At 34.1% G+C, this 16574-nt stretch overlaps 2 protein-coding genes across 2 annotated transcripts; both read left to right on the plus strand.

Annotated features, from left to right (window-relative positions):
- Window positions 1–239: 239 nt before the first annotated feature.
- LOC128670897 (cuticle protein 8-like) lies at window positions 240–3754 on the plus strand. Its single transcript, XM_053746914.2, has 4 exons — window positions 240–276; window positions 508–894; window positions 2312–2478; window positions 3594–3754. The coding sequence occupies exons 1-4, from the start codon at window positions 265–267 to the stop codon at window positions 3697–3699; spliced, it is 672 nt and encodes a 223-aa protein (XP_053602889.2). The 5' UTR covers window positions 240–264; the 3' UTR covers window positions 3700–3754.
- A 4408-nt stretch (window positions 3755–8162) lies between these two features.
- LOC128670799 (cuticle protein 19-like) lies at window positions 8163–14190 on the plus strand. Its single transcript, XM_053746777.1, has 4 exons — window positions 8163–8261; window positions 9652–9807; window positions 13024–13190; window positions 14015–14190. The coding sequence occupies exons 1-4, from the start codon at window positions 8250–8252 to the stop codon at window positions 14067–14069; spliced, it is 390 nt and encodes a 129-aa protein (XP_053602752.1). The 5' UTR covers window positions 8163–8249; the 3' UTR covers window positions 14070–14190.
- The last annotated feature ends 2384 nt before the right edge of the window (window positions 14191–16574 follow it).

The raw sequence follows: 16574 nt of genomic DNA on the forward strand, positions 1-16574 counted from the left end.
TGTCGTGCTCATGAGAGTTAATTTCACAAATTGTTTTTAAAAGGCTATATTTCTCACGGCGAATCTTCAGAAGAAAGCTCGAATAACCTTGAACGTAAATGAAAAATTGTCAATGCTTGTATTACGTCACTTTAAGGCGATCGAGTGTGTCGGTGTCGTATGCTGGGTCATAGGGCCGGTTCTCAGGTGACACATCCCCAGTATAAAAACACCATCCTGCCGGGAGCGATACCAAACGAGGGCCAGTGGTCAATAAAGCACATCATGTATAAAAAAGTAAGATAATTAAAGTTGTGACTCCATCGGGAAAACAGTTAAAACGGAAGAAGGAAAATCAAAATTTTATTTAAAAGTAGCTTGTTTCTGATTAAGGAATGTTTCGAAAGACCAAGATCTTCAAATTGACTACTATACAGTTCAATAATGATACTTCAATAGATATACTATTTTATAGTGAGACTTTGGTCACTCTTCTCATCAAGATAACAATTTCATAACTTTTTTCAGGTCCTCTTCGTCAGCTTCGTGGCAATCTGCTACTCTAGTCCAATCCCCGAAGACCAAGCGTTCTCCTCGCAGAGCATCATCCGGCACAATGATCCCAATCAGCCACAATACATTCAACACCCAGCGCAACTCCAGATCGAGCACCAACAATTACTTCAACATGGACCTCTCGTCCATCATTTTGATAGTGCACCTCTTATTCATTCCGCACCAGTCGTTCATGCCATTCATACTCCAGTAGTCCACGCCGCTCCTGTGGTACATACACCTGTAGTGCATGCCTCTCCGTTGAGCCTGGTGCATCATGTGGCTCCTGTACATCATGCTCCAGTGGTCCAGCATGTGGCTCCCGCGGTAGTAGGCCGCACGGAACGCGTGGAAGAATACGTAAGTTTATAAATCATTCTTGCATCATAATTTAAGCAATCGTAACATGGCGTATTAATTCCAAATTTGCAGTGCAAGACGGTAGAATTCCTAAGCTAATTAATACATTATTATTGGTACGTTACGCAGCCGCAATATTTTCTCGAATTGGTTGTTAAAGTCTGCTAACTGCTGTGAATTCGAATTTTAAATCAACATCATCAAAATAATTCAAAAGAATATATTCCAAAAATTGGGAACACCGATGTACATTTATAATTATTTGCTTTGCATATTATAATTTATTACATTATGATCACTTTGAAATATGTAATATTAATACATAATTTATGAACATGATGCGAACACAGCTGGCGTTTCAAAAATCTTACGCGTGTTACAATTGTACGCACTCAAATTTGCTAACAAAGAAAGTGAAAGGAATATAAAACTATGATTAAAAATGTGATCAGTTAACACAATCCTTAGAATGACTATTTCTATAGAGAGCGTATTCGGATCGTTGGTACATTTTCAGTACCAGTAGTTTGTAGTAACATTATGATATTGCTTGTATTGTAAACATTTCAGATTTCGGGAAGAGCCAAACTTATAACTTTGTGGTTACTATTGGGATTAGGGTCCCATGTGGACTCAATTTATTTTAATTAACGGATTATTTTCCAGATTTTGATTTCTGAAGTCATTACTTTGCACAGAAACTTGAAATTATTTTAGTACCACCAAATCTAATTATTTATTTATAACTATTAAATATTAATTCGTAATTGCGTGTACTCCATAACATAGAGAAAAATAGATACTTACTCTATATTGATATCAAATTAAATGTTTATTGTGCAAGCCCCTTGTCATTACAAGACGAAAGTTTTGTAACATCAATACGGCTATCAATCTATCACGCTGGGATTATTATTAATGTATATTTATCACTAACTTCGTTACTAGTGTAGTTTACTTACACAGCTGTGACTATGCGGGGCAGGATAGAGTGACATGAATTTACATGACTAATAGTTTCACGTCTTTATCTCCTATGAGTTAAAGCCAGGATCAGCTTGATAGCAGGCTTATTTCTCACATTGAGTGTAAAATAGTGACAAACCCATAGAAAGGCTATAGAAAGCCCTTTAATAGCCATATTCCTTGACTTTTACAATTTGCATGGAAGAAGAAGAACTAGTACATTGTGTTTCTTTATCACTGCCAGATATTACTCTATTTTGAGTAAACACCCCAATTGTAATTTATAATTATAATTTAACCCTGTTTTCCTCTTCGACCAACCTTACGAATAATAAAATTTTGTTCAAAGACCTCCATTGTAGTAGATATTATATTGCACATCAGTTCCTTTTTAATAGTTCTTAAAAAATATTCTGGACATTTCAAATACCTATCCCTTCTTTTATTCCAGCCACCAGCGCATTACGAGTTCTCCTACTCCGTGGAAGACCCCCAGACTGGAGACCACAAGTCCCAGCGCGAGAGTCGCGACGGTGACGTGGTGAAGGGAGAGTACTCCCTGCTGCAACCTGACGGTTCCATCCGCAAAGTGGAGTACACCGCTGACAGTCAAAATGGGTAAGATTTCAACTTCATCCTAAAACTAGAAAAAATACGAATTAGATCGATTAGATTAAATAATTAATTGATATGCGAAGACGTACGGATGACAACGATATTGGGTTGGCTGGATATTACAAACTAACTAATTTAATATAATAACCGGATGCTTTTTATATTAGATTACGTATCCGTAGCGAGGTTTGTCATTCCAACAAGCCATAAGTTTAGTTTAACAGCAACATCATTCAATATTTTTGATGAATCAGCCACATTTCTTGCTAAAAGATGCTCGCAATCAGACATTGACCGATAGCTATGTAATCGAATAATAATGCTATATAAATCATCAACGTAACAAGACTGTCTCTAACTAGATCGAAATAAATCAATCATCTGCTCGATCAAGCAGACTGAGAAACATTATAAGGATATACTAAGATTACATTGTAAGTCGTGACTACATAATTTGCTTATTATACGAGCCTAATTCGCTTATTATACGACTACGGGTGAAAATATAGCTTCATTCACGTGAACTTGTGATAACTTACGTAACCGTATCTCGATGATGTTAAGGCCAAGTGAGATATAAATTACTAAAGAAGTGGAGCTGGCGAGACTAATAGCTTTTTGTATACGCGCTGTAGTAATTTATAAAAGTTTTATCTTAATACTGGTGTTGTTGCGGTCCATAACTCCGATAGTATCGTTACACGGGATTTTGCTGCAAATGCAATAGCCGTTGTATCCTCAGTAATGTTTCTAAACCATAGTTACATGCTATACATTTGTTTAAGCAACCATAGTTGTGGTGCGCAGAAGACTTATAAGCTGATTCAAATATAATGAAGCTTATAAGCTTTACTTTTTAGAGGACGTATGCCTAAGCGTAAGCGCAACACAGCCAATATGACACTTCTTATATAGCTTCATACAATACAAGATTACTGGTACGCGCATGCAATGCATGTAAAAATAAGTAACGTCATCAATTTTAAAAAATCGCAACGTCTAAAATGCAGATATCAAAATTATATACCTAACAAAAAATAATTTAAAAATATGCCATGTAATATGTAGATACATTATTTTCAGTCATTCTTTTAAATATTAATGTTGTCTTCATCTAGATTCAATGCTGTGGTCCACAATTCGGCTCCCGGTCCCGACGTGGTGGTGCCCACCCCTGTCCACCCCACCTCAGCCATCCCTGCGCCTGCGCAATACGCCCATTAAACAACCACTGAACTGTATTGACTGTATCTGTATTTATTATAGTTATAAAATTGTATTTATTCGTCTTTTATTTAGTTGGGAATTAGATATTTGTTGAAAGGTTGCAAAATAATTGTGAACTTTCACTTATACCAATTTTAAAGGTGATTTGGTTAGCTGACTTCTAAATCGTTTAAATATTTTTTTTAATATGTATCTCGCTACTAATTTTCTTCAACTCCTCAAAAACGATAACGTGGTATATTAAATTAATAAAGACGAAATTAATAAAGGTGTCGTCTGCACACACAAAGCACAAGTAAACGTATCAAAACAATATCACTGACTTGATTTCAGAATATCTAATCAGGAAATACGCTAGCAACAAAATTGTTATCTGAAAAAAAAAATAGTTTCGCCCAATCGAGCACGTGGATGCAAAATTGTATAACGGTAATTAGCATCCATAACTTGTTCGTGTAAAAACACTGAATAATCAACCGGCCCTGCTTGTAACGGTCCATTTGCCTTGATTTGTGGAAGAAAATATCTTTAGAAAGTAGTATGTCGAGATTGGCAATATTTTTGACAATGGTAAGTATATCTATTATGATGAAACAAGTATAAACTAATATAGATTAACTAGATGTGGCTCATGTGACTCAAGAAAGTAAAGATATCTTTAGTTCATGTACCCACGATATTATATTACTTTATCGCGTCCTATTATTTATGAACTAAATAAATACTATAAAGCCGCGAAACCGTCAGGCCGTGTATATTTGGTTAAGGAGCGTATTGGATATTAGCTGTTGCCTGCAGCTCTGATCACGGTAGTCAATATTTAAATTAGGGCATTTGATATGTCTATTCCAAATGTCATCAAAATCTCTCTAGCAGTTTAGCCATGATAGCGTGAGAGACAGGCAGACAGACATTTATGATTTTAGTAAGTATGTGTTTATTGAAGGTTTCCCTTGATTAATTTTTACATTATGCGAGGGAAAAGTAGCTGGCACATCTTTTGGTTCTAAATCAACGTTGTACTTATAACTAGCGGCTCATCCCGGCTTCGCCATAAATAAACAATTAAATACCTAAATCTTCCTCAAGAATCTCACCATCTACTAAAAAAACTCGCATCAGAATCTGTTGCGTAGTTTTAAAAATCTAAGCATACATAGGGACAGACAGAGGGAAGCGACTTTGTTTTATACTATTTTTTCTCTCTTATCAATTGTCTTATTGCTAACACTGTGTCAGAATTAAGCTTACATTTTATCTATAATATAGGTATATACATAACAGTGCATTTTGTAGACACAGAGTATTTACACAGAAAATATTTATTTATCTCATTATTTATGCGTATATGGGCAAGAAATGTACCTAAACTCGGCTTGGGCGTGTGTCATTCTCACGTGGTTGACTCAACGCAGTAGTAATATTACTATATGTTATATAACCAATGATTTGATAACTTGTGTAACTTAAGATCTGCTAATTATAATATTGACCAAATCAAAGCAAACCAGTTTTACATCTTTTAATCAGTCACAATAGGCGGTCAGAATAGGTCACGCTATAAACTTGTTACATTTATAATAAGCCTCTTTTCCGCATTATAAAATATTTTGTCATAGGTCCTACATATTTTTATTTATTCATTCAAATTTCTTATTCAATGTTGTAATTGAAAGTAATACTTCACTCATTTACTTCTAAAAAAATTAAACTAAAGTATCTGCCGACTTCCAAAGCGCAGGTGAAGAGGAATTGTCTTCATAACAAACTTCACCGCAGTAGCGGTATGTGTATATTATCTTCAATTTGACGAACCTTGAGACTTATAAATTATATTTTGTGTTTAATTCTATATTTATACATTATATATATTTTAAAATATATGTTATTAAAGGAGAAATATATCTTATTTACTAGTATTGTTGATTGGATCTGCCTTAGCGTCAGCCGTCCGGCGTAGCCTATATTTCACCTCGGGTCAATAACTGCATCTACCTATATTCCCAATTTCATTAAAATCGGCTCAACGGTTTGACAGTGATAGTGTGATAGACAGACTTTCGCATTTATAATATTAGTATGGAAATATGAATTTACTTTCTACAAAATTGTTGTTCCTTCATGTTAGATCAACATCATATTTTATATGTACTTATGCGATTAGCTTTAATGTTCTTTGTTTGTTACGGAATAGTGTTTTATGGGACATGTGTTAGATTGTATCCAACTTTATCAGATCAAGGAAGCTGTTTTAGTGCCAAAAGTAATGCGATTTAAGTACTCCTAAAGTCACGTATACCTACCTCAGGCCAAGGAATGCTTGTACACGTTTCATGCAATGCCCTATAAAATAATAAAGCACAATAAACAGAGCACTAATCAATAGGCTAGTTGACAATTTTGATGACTATTCAAAGGCCCTCATTATCATCTTATCGAATGTGTCATTGCTAACACTGGTGTCAGATTTTAATCAAGACATGACTTTGACGACTTACCGCCATCTTGTGGCAGGTAGTCGCATACACACTAGGGAACTAAACTGTCAACCAGTGTGCAGGTTTCCTCACGATTTTTCCTTCACCGGAAGCAAGTGGTGGTCTATGAAAACTACAATATACATCACACATACAAATTACATTGGTATACACACTCGTATGGCACGAGTAGGATAACTTTCAAAGGCCCTTATTAATAGAAACACCAGTGAAAAAAATATTGTGTTAATATGACAAAATCACATATTTTTGGATCACACTTTGCGCACGACTTAACCGAGAAAAATGTATTCCGACGTTTATTTCTACAATCGTCTTACATTTCATGTTTGTTATGTCAAGGTCGCAATAACTTTGTAAGTCTGTAACGCTCTACTTAAAACAAAATTTAATAGAAATTAATTAGAGACCACACCTTTTGATGTTCTGGTTTTTGTCTTGGGCACAATAATTCCTATATATAATACAAAAATGATACATAAATGTTAAAATATTTTGCTTTTCATAGTACCTAACATAAAAATGTATTGTAGCCTAAAATATTTTTAAAGAAAATCTTTATTCATGTATCTCAATTTGTCAACAAGATATTATATATTCTGAGTATAGATTTCCTAGTCGATCAATTAGTACTTCAAATAACTTTTTTATAGAAAACCAGTATTTTTATCTTCTTCATGAACCCAATTGATGGTGATGGTTGTTATTTTATTGTACACATGCGTGTGATGAGGCCTACTGCATAAAATGTAGTTTTCATCAACTTACCACCCAATTCTGGCCTTTAACACTAATACATATTAAAATATTTTGTAAAGAGCAAAATAAGCATATTATGACGAAAATATAACCTTGCACGGATTTGGAATTTGATAGAAAACAGTCAATCAATTAACGTGTACTAGTTTTTCTGGTTTTAAAATTTTATCCTACCAAATAGAAGTTAAAAGTTGAGAGATCACGTATATTAAAAATATATATATTTTAGTGCTCAGTATAATACAATGGAAACAAATTTAATTATCACCATCATTTTCACCACCCATCTGATGTATGCATCTCTTTTTGCGCCACTTCCTACGGGCATATGCCAGTCTCATTCAACGCTTTCCCGTGACTGAAAAGGTACAAAAAAAACAAAACATATTGCCTACATATATACTATATTACTAGCTATGTAGGTATATAAAATTGTACCCTATTTTAAGTAAATAAATATTTTTTATTTGTTTTCACATAGGAGAACCTAGTCCGCCTAAAGTATCACAACTAATGAATAAAATGTATAAATGTCGGGTACATTTCGTTAGTAAATGTGTTTTTAGTTTAAAGAAGTTCCTGCCTACGGTATTTTTGACAAAGTTACGATGTAAGTTTTCAGATGTTTTACGATGTAAGTTGAACTAACAGTTCCGGTCGCATGTTGTCGAACATTATGAAAGTTTTGCTAACATCGCGATGGTTGAACCTGAACTAAGGTCACTGTCATCTGTAATTGCTCAGCTTTTATTTAAGTTCAACAAGTTTCGCACTTATACTACGCGTATGAAAATAAATATTTTTTAATTACTGGATAGTTGTCTTTAGGTTGTATTTAGGAATTTAGTTACTACAACGGAAAATTTCATCTTGTATGTTACTTTTAATTTTAATAAAAAGTATGTTAAAGACAAAAAGTATTTGACTTTCACAACCACTTTTTGACGTAAAATTTTGAATTATATAACATTTTTCAAAAAGCTAAAAACCACTGTGGAATGCATCTGGAATGATTTAAGTATACATTCACAAAGGCCTCAAACAAGCGATGTGCGCGATCAAGTTCACCAATAAAGAGTTTATTTTACTATTTTATTTTACCTTGAACCACATAAATTGCTGCTAAATTTTATGTAATTGCTATATCATTATCAAACTACCGTATTCTTGCGTAGATAGATGGTACGCGTCGCATCTTGCCGCTTAACCAATATAAAAGTCGGTGGTTTCTGTCTTCACCAACAGTTGTGTGTGGTCGGTGAGACGAAGCAAACCTAATTCAAACACAAAATGATTGCCAAAGTAAGTGCCCGTGATATAACATGAAGTGAAAGGATCTTTTGAAGCATCTCGCTATTTGGAGCTACCCCAAGGATTGTCGCTCGCCACGTTAGCGCGCTCTTGAGAAAAATCGCTGCGGACAAAAGGCTCTTCGTGAAATTGTTTCGAGATATTTCCACTGCGGGAAAAAATAAAATCTAACATCAAAAATATGACCTAATTCGCCATTTTGGTAATTTTAAAATTATTTTACGTGTGCGTAAAAGTGTGAAACTTTAGTAACTTAAAAAATAATTAATTGATGTAATTAAGCAGTTGTGTGTTTATCTTGATATAAATCTGTTTCACACACACTAATTACTTATCTATAAAACAGCCGCGTTAAGCTATTTCACAGATAATAATCAGTTTTACATCTAGCGCGTTCTTTTACATGCGCGTTTCCTATTTTCGCTAATTATTTTTCCGCTTTCACAGAACGATGGTTATGGATAAATTATAATGTGGTTATTGTTCGTTTTCTGAGTATTTAAGCCTTCGTCAGTTTTCTGCTTTGAACAATAACACAAGCAGTTAAATAGGCATGGTGACAAATTAAGTTTTCGCTTAACTAATATATGTACTTAAACGAATTAATATAAACAGCGTTGTCGTATTTATATAGTATATTGCAAATTTGATTTGAATTTGTAAACAAGCGCTGAAATCTGAGACATTGGACTGTCATAGCCTATATGTTGATGTAAATATTAATAAAAATACATAGGCTTCACAACGAGAGACTTCTTTGAGATCATGTGGAGACATTACAAATAAAACCTGAAAAGGTTAAGCAAATAACGTAGTATCCCTATTTACCTATGTAATGAAGTTTTAGTTCTAATAAAACGATTTCAATACAATTTCATATAATTAATGTCAAACAGGCAGGCGGTCCTCTTAAAATGACATCCCGTGAGTATCAAGGACGATACATTCACAAGAAACTTGGTACCACTAATTCATTCTACTCCTATAAGGTTAATTTACGAGTAACAAAGGATTTGTTTACACCCTATACTTTTATTCCCGAACATTACCAATTAATCTATAGATAGAACTATACATCTCTGATCTAGAAAGCATAATTGGAAAATAATATATGTCAGCATATTTTATATTGCGACTTCGTACGCACATGAAAATTCCGTTTTTTAATTCCCGTAGGAACTTTGCGATCGATAGATCATAGTGCTCGTCTACCGATTTCAAGGAACTTACATAACAAATTTCAATTTTCAATGACCATTTTGATTGCTTGTTTCCTTTTGGAATGGAAATGAAGGAGTTTTGAGTGTCCACTTCACAACTCACTCAATCTCAAGGCTCTTGATTTAATTTTCATTTATTAACGTAACATTTCGTTCCTCAGGCCGCAGTAATTCTATCAGTGGTCGCGTTCGCGGCAGCTGGTGTCTTAGAGTACGCCGGCTACCAGGGCTACGAGCAGGAACCCGTTGCGTACGCGCAGGTGCCAGTCGCCCCCGCACAGTACTCTGGCTACGAAGACAGACATGTCGACTATCACGTGAGTTTAACAGACGGTTTATGCAATAACAATTTTATCAGTGGTCGCGTTTATAACAGCAGATATTCTGAAATATGATGGATACCAGGACTACGAGTAGGTACGCTGGAACCCATACGCGCAGGTACTAGTCGCCACCGCACAATATTTTGGCTACGAGGATAAATTATAATAAATTTATCAGTGGTGTGGAGTAAACTGGATATTAGAGCTAGGAGCTAAAACCCGTTGCGTATGCACCGGTGCCTTCGCCGCAACTAAAGTGGAAAGGCCGAAAGTGCAACAATCAATAGAAGGGAACCAAATTTGCGTAATAACTGCATCTGAAGTAGGTATTTTTAAGACAATAGAAAATTAATAAAATTATTGACCTTGCGCAGGAATTTAGTGCGTGGCCTACTTACTAATGTGAACAATAGATATATACAATTTAATATCTCGGCCACGTTGCCAAATCAAAATAAAACAAACAAACGCGCTAAATTATAAACAACCTTCAGCTAATGAACATTGTGGGGAATTGCAACTTGCTTACTGCGTGTGCGCACCGTAATCATCTCAAAGACCAACCTATTATTGCAAAACGAAACTGTCGCACTGGCTGATCTAAAGTTCAAAAAGAAACTAAGATTCGAAATTTGAAAAAATAACCAGGAAGCAAAGATTCGATATTTCAAAAAATTTAACGAGGATTTGCGATATGTACGGTACAGACGTACGAGACAGATATCAAAAATTCAAAATAGAAGCAATGTTGTGCTAATGTAGTATTTCAATGTTCTAATTGGTGTTACGTTAGATAAATTCGTGCTGATGTTAGGTTTAAAGTAGAGCAGTTAGGCTGGTTTGTTCCCCTAGGCCTGTGTTACTAGGCTCTGATGTAACACAATGGTAACAAGTTAATTGATGGCTTGCATAAACTGCGCGTGCGCTGCGATCAACACAATCGGCTGCGTTTCCTGGATACCATACTTGTTGGTATTGTTAGGGTCAGAATTTCTGTTACTAATGCTATGGCATAACTCTAAAACATATTCTAGATGATGTTTTATAATTTCATAACTTTTGCTTCCATTCTATTGTGGGTGGGAAGAAAAAACACAGAATGTGCCTTGAGCATATTAACCCGCGTAGACTGTTTAAAATTAATTAAGGAAAATGGCTATAGATTGTGGATTCCTCTCGTAGGTGAAGGGCTAGCTGTTTATTGTTTCTGACTCCCAACAACGTGTGTACTTATGTACACTATATAGCTGAACGTGGCTTTCGAGTTTTGGCACTACTGGGGTAGTGCCAAAACTCGAAAGCCACGTTCGGAATATAGTCGTTAATAAATTTCAACTTCAGCGAAATTAACACTTATTTTCTATCTAAAAGAGCCCATTATGTTGGCTACATTTTCCTTAGCAATATGGATATCGTTTAAATCAAGTACAAACCAGAGCAAAATTTTGACATAAATTAACTTAATGCATGTTATCATTATTTCAATAATCTAAATATGTTGTTCGTCTTAAAGAAAACCTTAACCTATTTAAAGTTCACAGACCGCATAACAATTTATTTTCTGTTATGTGCACAAATTATATTTTTCACATCCTATTTTAATTAGGACATAAATTATAATATTATAATCATTCCAAAAGGGTTATGTCCAATTCTTCTTAATTTCGATAAATACATAGCTAATTATAATTACTACTGAATTACATGGGAAAATTAAAACATATCTGTTAACACATATAGAGTAGATTAAAAGAAGAAAATTGTTTTTATTCATGTAGGTACAATATAATTCGTATTGATTTTTAAGTAAATAAAAATATAGGAACAAATCACACAGATAACTTTAGCGACAAAAAAGTTAGCCACGAAGACTTGTGTTTAAAAAAATTTAATACTAAGTCAACAATACTCAAAGTTTATAAAACGTTCTTTTGTTTCCTTTATCTTACATAATTATGAAGAAAATATGTAATACCTTGCCAACAATGATTCCCATTGTAGCGAGATTTGCGTTGAACAGTTAACATTATTGAATAACAGCATTATAGGTCTTACCTCAGAAACTACACGGTTTAATCTCAAAATAAGGAAAGTATAGAAATCCAGACGTTATTATAAGTTATAATTATAATAATTATATAACTCAATTCCACCAATAAGCCCATTTAGCTATTCATCTAAACGTGGCCTTCGAATTAATCAACTTTGGACTCTGTCTTGTTCCATTATATCTAGGATCTTATAATTTTATAATTTAGGGACACCATCACATTTAAGTCGATATGTCATTTAATTAAACTAAAATCTTCAATAATAATTTCATAAAATATTTAAATTAATGTCTGGGAAAAAATTAGGATTTTGAATCGCAATATTTCTAACGTGCATATGCAAATTTTGATTTGAACTAACAGAGTAGCAAATAGGTACTATACAGTCAACTGCATATCAAGTTACCCTACATGGACGTCTATGCGGCGGTAATAACGGCGAATACGCGGTGAATTTTAGTGTTTAAAAAAAAGGCATCAAACAATTTAAAACAAAAAGTACTGTGTCTGCCAGAACAGAATACTTATTAATTAAACCTTTAAAAAATTGAAACTGTAGTGGTTTAAGGTAAGTATTTTTTGAAGTGAGCCTTTTCCACAACATCGTCATTTTACTGAAAATTCACAGTTGTGTTAGGCTGTCATAAATCGTATGCCGCGGGTATTCGGCTAATGCCGTGGCATTACATAAGCATATCCTAGTCGTGACTGAAGGGCCGATATCTCGGTTCCCAGGAGGTTGCGACAGCCTTTGAAAAGGGACGTAATGACTGTCATGGGGACACAGGCCGTTGTTTGCATAAACCGTGCTCTCACGCTCGTTTAATGGCAGATCTGGATTCCGACTTATACCGACCCAAATGCAATATTGCGCAAACTCTATTTGACAGTTTTAAATATTTCTCAGTTGACACGCAGATGCAATTAAGTATTTTAACGCTGTTGAGGCTACGCTTTAGGAAATAAGTAATTATAGTGAATATAATAAATTAAATGAACATTTAATTAACTTAGCTAGTGGTACTTAGTCCAAAAACTTGCTTAACCTTTTTCTAGATCACGGATTTAAATATCGTTTTTACTGACTGAATGACTTCGGGTACGTCTTAACTATACAAGGACGCAAGGTGTTATAAGCAATGAATTTTTCACATTTCAGGCCCACCCCAAATATGATTATTCCTATTCCGTATCTGACCCTCACACCGGCGACCACAAGACCCAACACGAGGTCCGCGACGGTGATGTGGTGAAGGGAGAGTATTCCCTGCTGCAGCCTGATGGCACCTTCCGCAAGGTCACCTACACCGCTGACGATCATAATGGGTAAGTGATCTCCCAATTAATCAAACACAATGACAATTCACATATATTTCACTTTCCGCAAAAAACGTAAGAAAATGAAATTAAATTAATTTGCAAATTATTTCTATTACAGAGACCAGTATCAATTCACTTTATATATTAAGTAACTAGATGAGTTTCCATAGGTAAAAAAATATACATTTTATAGTAATGACACAATTACCTGATAAATCTTTTTTACATATTTATGGTAAAACTTTCATAACATGCAAACCTAAAACATCATCTTAATAACTTATGTCATCAACCCTGAACTACTGACTAAATATGTGCATAACTAAGACATAACTTTATCGAAATGTCATCAATTTGGTAACAGATCCACGGGCTGTATATCCTGCTCCTCAAGGTCGAAGCTTTATGTCTTCATTAATAATTACGAGTATTTAAACCATTTACATAGTTTGCTTATATAGTAGGTACTCGTTGAAGTTAATTCTATTGTACAAATACAATTTATTTTGGGTTAGATAGAACAATTTACTTAGGTTAACAAGTTACAGCTAATTAGAAAACATGTTCTATAAAAATGATTGTTTATATACAAACCTTGGATAATAGCTAAATATGAAACCTTTATAAAATTCAAATTTTATACAAAGCTGAATATCATATTCGAATTGTTGTAATGAGAACCATCCGCTGAAGTGTATGAGATAATACTGTTAATTCTTCTTAACATAATACTGGCCAAATAATTTCGTGAAAAAACGTTTGATTTTCAAGCTACCTGAAAAGACTGTCAAGGATTTATTTTATTATGAAATAAAATATTATTTTTTCAGATTCAACGCGGTGGTAGAAAACAGCGGGCCATCCCACCACGCCTCGTACCACTAAACAGCTGTGCCGGCTCGGAGCCATACTTTATGTGATATTAAACCTTTAATACTTTAGATAGTCTTTAGTTGACATGACTTGTTTTAAGACTGCGGCGAAAATAAACTGTTGGAAAAAACGATTTATTTACCTTTTATTTTATAAAATCAATCTGTGATATTATTTATTTACCTAATGATAGCCCCGCTTCCAAAAATACGATTTGTACAACAGACAATCTAAACACTTGTACACACTACACGCAATTTTTCATTTACAACATACAAAATGTATTCAATTATGTATCTTCAATATTATTCAAATAAAACAAAATATATGAAAACGCCCTATATCTAACAAAACACAAATTCACAATTTCCGAAAAGTCGCAACAGGACAGCCACAGAAGGCAAGACTATTCTGCAAAAAAGGTTTCGAAGCCAGGTTGAACCTGTGGAAAGGTAGGTTCCCTCCGAGGACCTGTGTGAGGCCCATGACAAGGCAATTTCTGTGGATACGTACGGGGGCTTAACATAATTTCACTTTGCGACCTAAACTGATCTGCATCGCAAATTCGTACTATCGAATCAATGTTTACTACGAATGTAACTCATTTTAAGATTACTAAATTGAACTGAGTTGCACTGGAATCGTTCCGTAAAAGTTGATGGTAGTCCTGCAGGTCTACATTTGTTTGTAGAAAATATTTACATTATATACGTACATAATACATACTAGTATTTTTTGAATGCTGAACGATTATTCATTTCTTCAAGTATTTATAATAACCTCTGTTTCTATTGTATAATTATCTCTTTCTACCAAAAGTAATATGCTTCAATCGCATATTTACTTTTTAAACGAAGGTTTTTTTCTTCTGATTGGCCCGGGTCTTGGATGTTTATCTATATATGTATTTATTATAAAATATAGTATCGTTGAGTTAGTATCCCAAAATACAAGTGTCGAACTTACTTTGGGACTAGCTCAATCTGTGTGATTTGTCCTAATATATTTATTTATTTATAATTAAATATCGGAAATAGAAAAAATGCTTTCAAATTATATTTATAAAGAGATAAGAGAGTTAATTGTACCTAAGTAAATTCAAGAATTTGAGATGTCGCATTATAAGCAATAGAACAATAAACATTATATATCAAAATACCGAGGAACGCAGATAAGCGATAAAATTAAACATTTTCAAACTTTATAAAACCCGTACGGTAGTGAAGCGTGGCCAGCGCTTAAGCGACCCAAGAGACAGTCGTGCATCACAGAGAGGGCCAAGTTGCACTAGACGTGGTGGTGTCACGCGACCCGACCCGATCCTACTTATATGCGAAAGTTTGTGAGGATGTATGTGTGTGTGTGTATGTTTGTTACTCTTCCACGAAAAATCTACTGAACGGATTGTTATGAAATTTGGTACACGAGTAGAACATAACTTGGAATAACACATAGGGTACTTTTATCCCGAAATTCCCAAGGGAGAAAAGCCCCGGGGTGCAGCTAGTAGCCTATAAACTCCTTCAGAATCGCTTGCATTGACACGCCACGGCATACAAATTATTATTTTATTGAAATGACTGAAAAAGAAGAAAAAATATTTATTTGGTACATAATTAACACTTTACAATGTTTAAGAAAAATACAAGTTGAAACAAAATGGATTTCGCTTAGACTGAATAGTGCGATGCCTGAATATATCACATTTGTGACTGATTTTAAATTTTGATATAAGTACGAAAAAAATGAAGTACGAGGTAAAATCTATGGCAGGAAACAGGGTAGAATGGAAAATACTTCATCGACAAGAACCTAGTTCTTAAATTTATTGATGACGAATATGAAGTAGCCATGGCATTAGTAGGTACTCAGTACTTGGTACTCTAAATCCATGGAAGTAGCTAAATATGCTGCACAATGTTAGCAAAAATAAAGTTACATATAGCGTAAAGTTTGCTGCTATTATCAAGTAGGCGTGCAAAATTTTAATCTGTAATTGAATGACTTGTTTTTATAACGATTACATCAATTTATATTTAGATAATAAAATTTCTTCCGATTTTTACATAACTACCCAAATAAGTTTTCACTATAGAATTTTCCCAATAATCTAATTAAAAACTTTTTTGACCTACTCTAAATTATTTTTAACACTTGCATAATACCAAATTTCATACTAAGTACACAATACTTATTACAACATAATAATATTATATAACAGCAAACATGATATAGGTAAGTTTGAGGGATCACTTTTTATATTGTTAATACCTAGCGTATATTTTCGGTAGCATATCATATTCTTAATTTAAAAGCCTTGACATGAATAAATGGATTACTTTTAAGAGCACCCCGGATTTGAGGCATCGTAGCCAAGAAAGCAGCTCAAATAGAGAGAATAAATTTCAGTTAAAATTATTGAAATTAGCAGTGTTAAATAGTTGCACATGCACAAAGGAAATTTGAATAAAGATTAGGGATTTCTAGGAAGTGCTACAAACTCAACCCAAATGTAAT

Source organism: Plodia interpunctella, chromosome 6, assembly GCF_027563975.2.
Source record: "Plodia interpunctella isolate USDA-ARS_2022_Savannah chromosome 6, ilPloInte3.2, whole genome shotgun sequence".
In the NCBI taxonomy this organism is placed as follows: Eukaryota; Metazoa; Arthropoda; class Insecta; order Lepidoptera; family Pyralidae; genus Plodia; species Plodia interpunctella.

What these genes read in the sequence shown, in the direction of transcription:
- LOC128670799 (XM_053746777.1), top strand. An exon ending in ACAGACATGTCGACTATCAC is followed by an intron (nt 9,808 to 13,023) that starts GTGAGTTTAACA and finishes TTCACATTTCAG; the next exon opens with GCCCACCCCAAATATGATTA. An exon ending in ACCGCTGACGATCATAATGG is followed by an intron (nt 13,191 to 14,014) that starts GTAAGTGATCTC and finishes TTATTTTTTCAG; the next exon opens with ATTCAACGCGGTGGTAGAAA.
- LOC128670897 (XM_053746914.2), top strand. An exon ending in CGGAACGCGTGGAAGAATAC is followed by an intron (nt 895 to 2,311) that starts GTAAGTTTATAA and finishes CTTTTATTCCAG; the next exon opens with CCACCAGCGCATTACGAGTT. An exon ending in ACCGCTGACAGTCAAAATGG is followed by an intron (nt 2,479 to 3,593) that starts GTAAGATTTCAA and finishes GTCTTCATCTAG; the next exon opens with ATTCAATGCTGTGGTCCACA.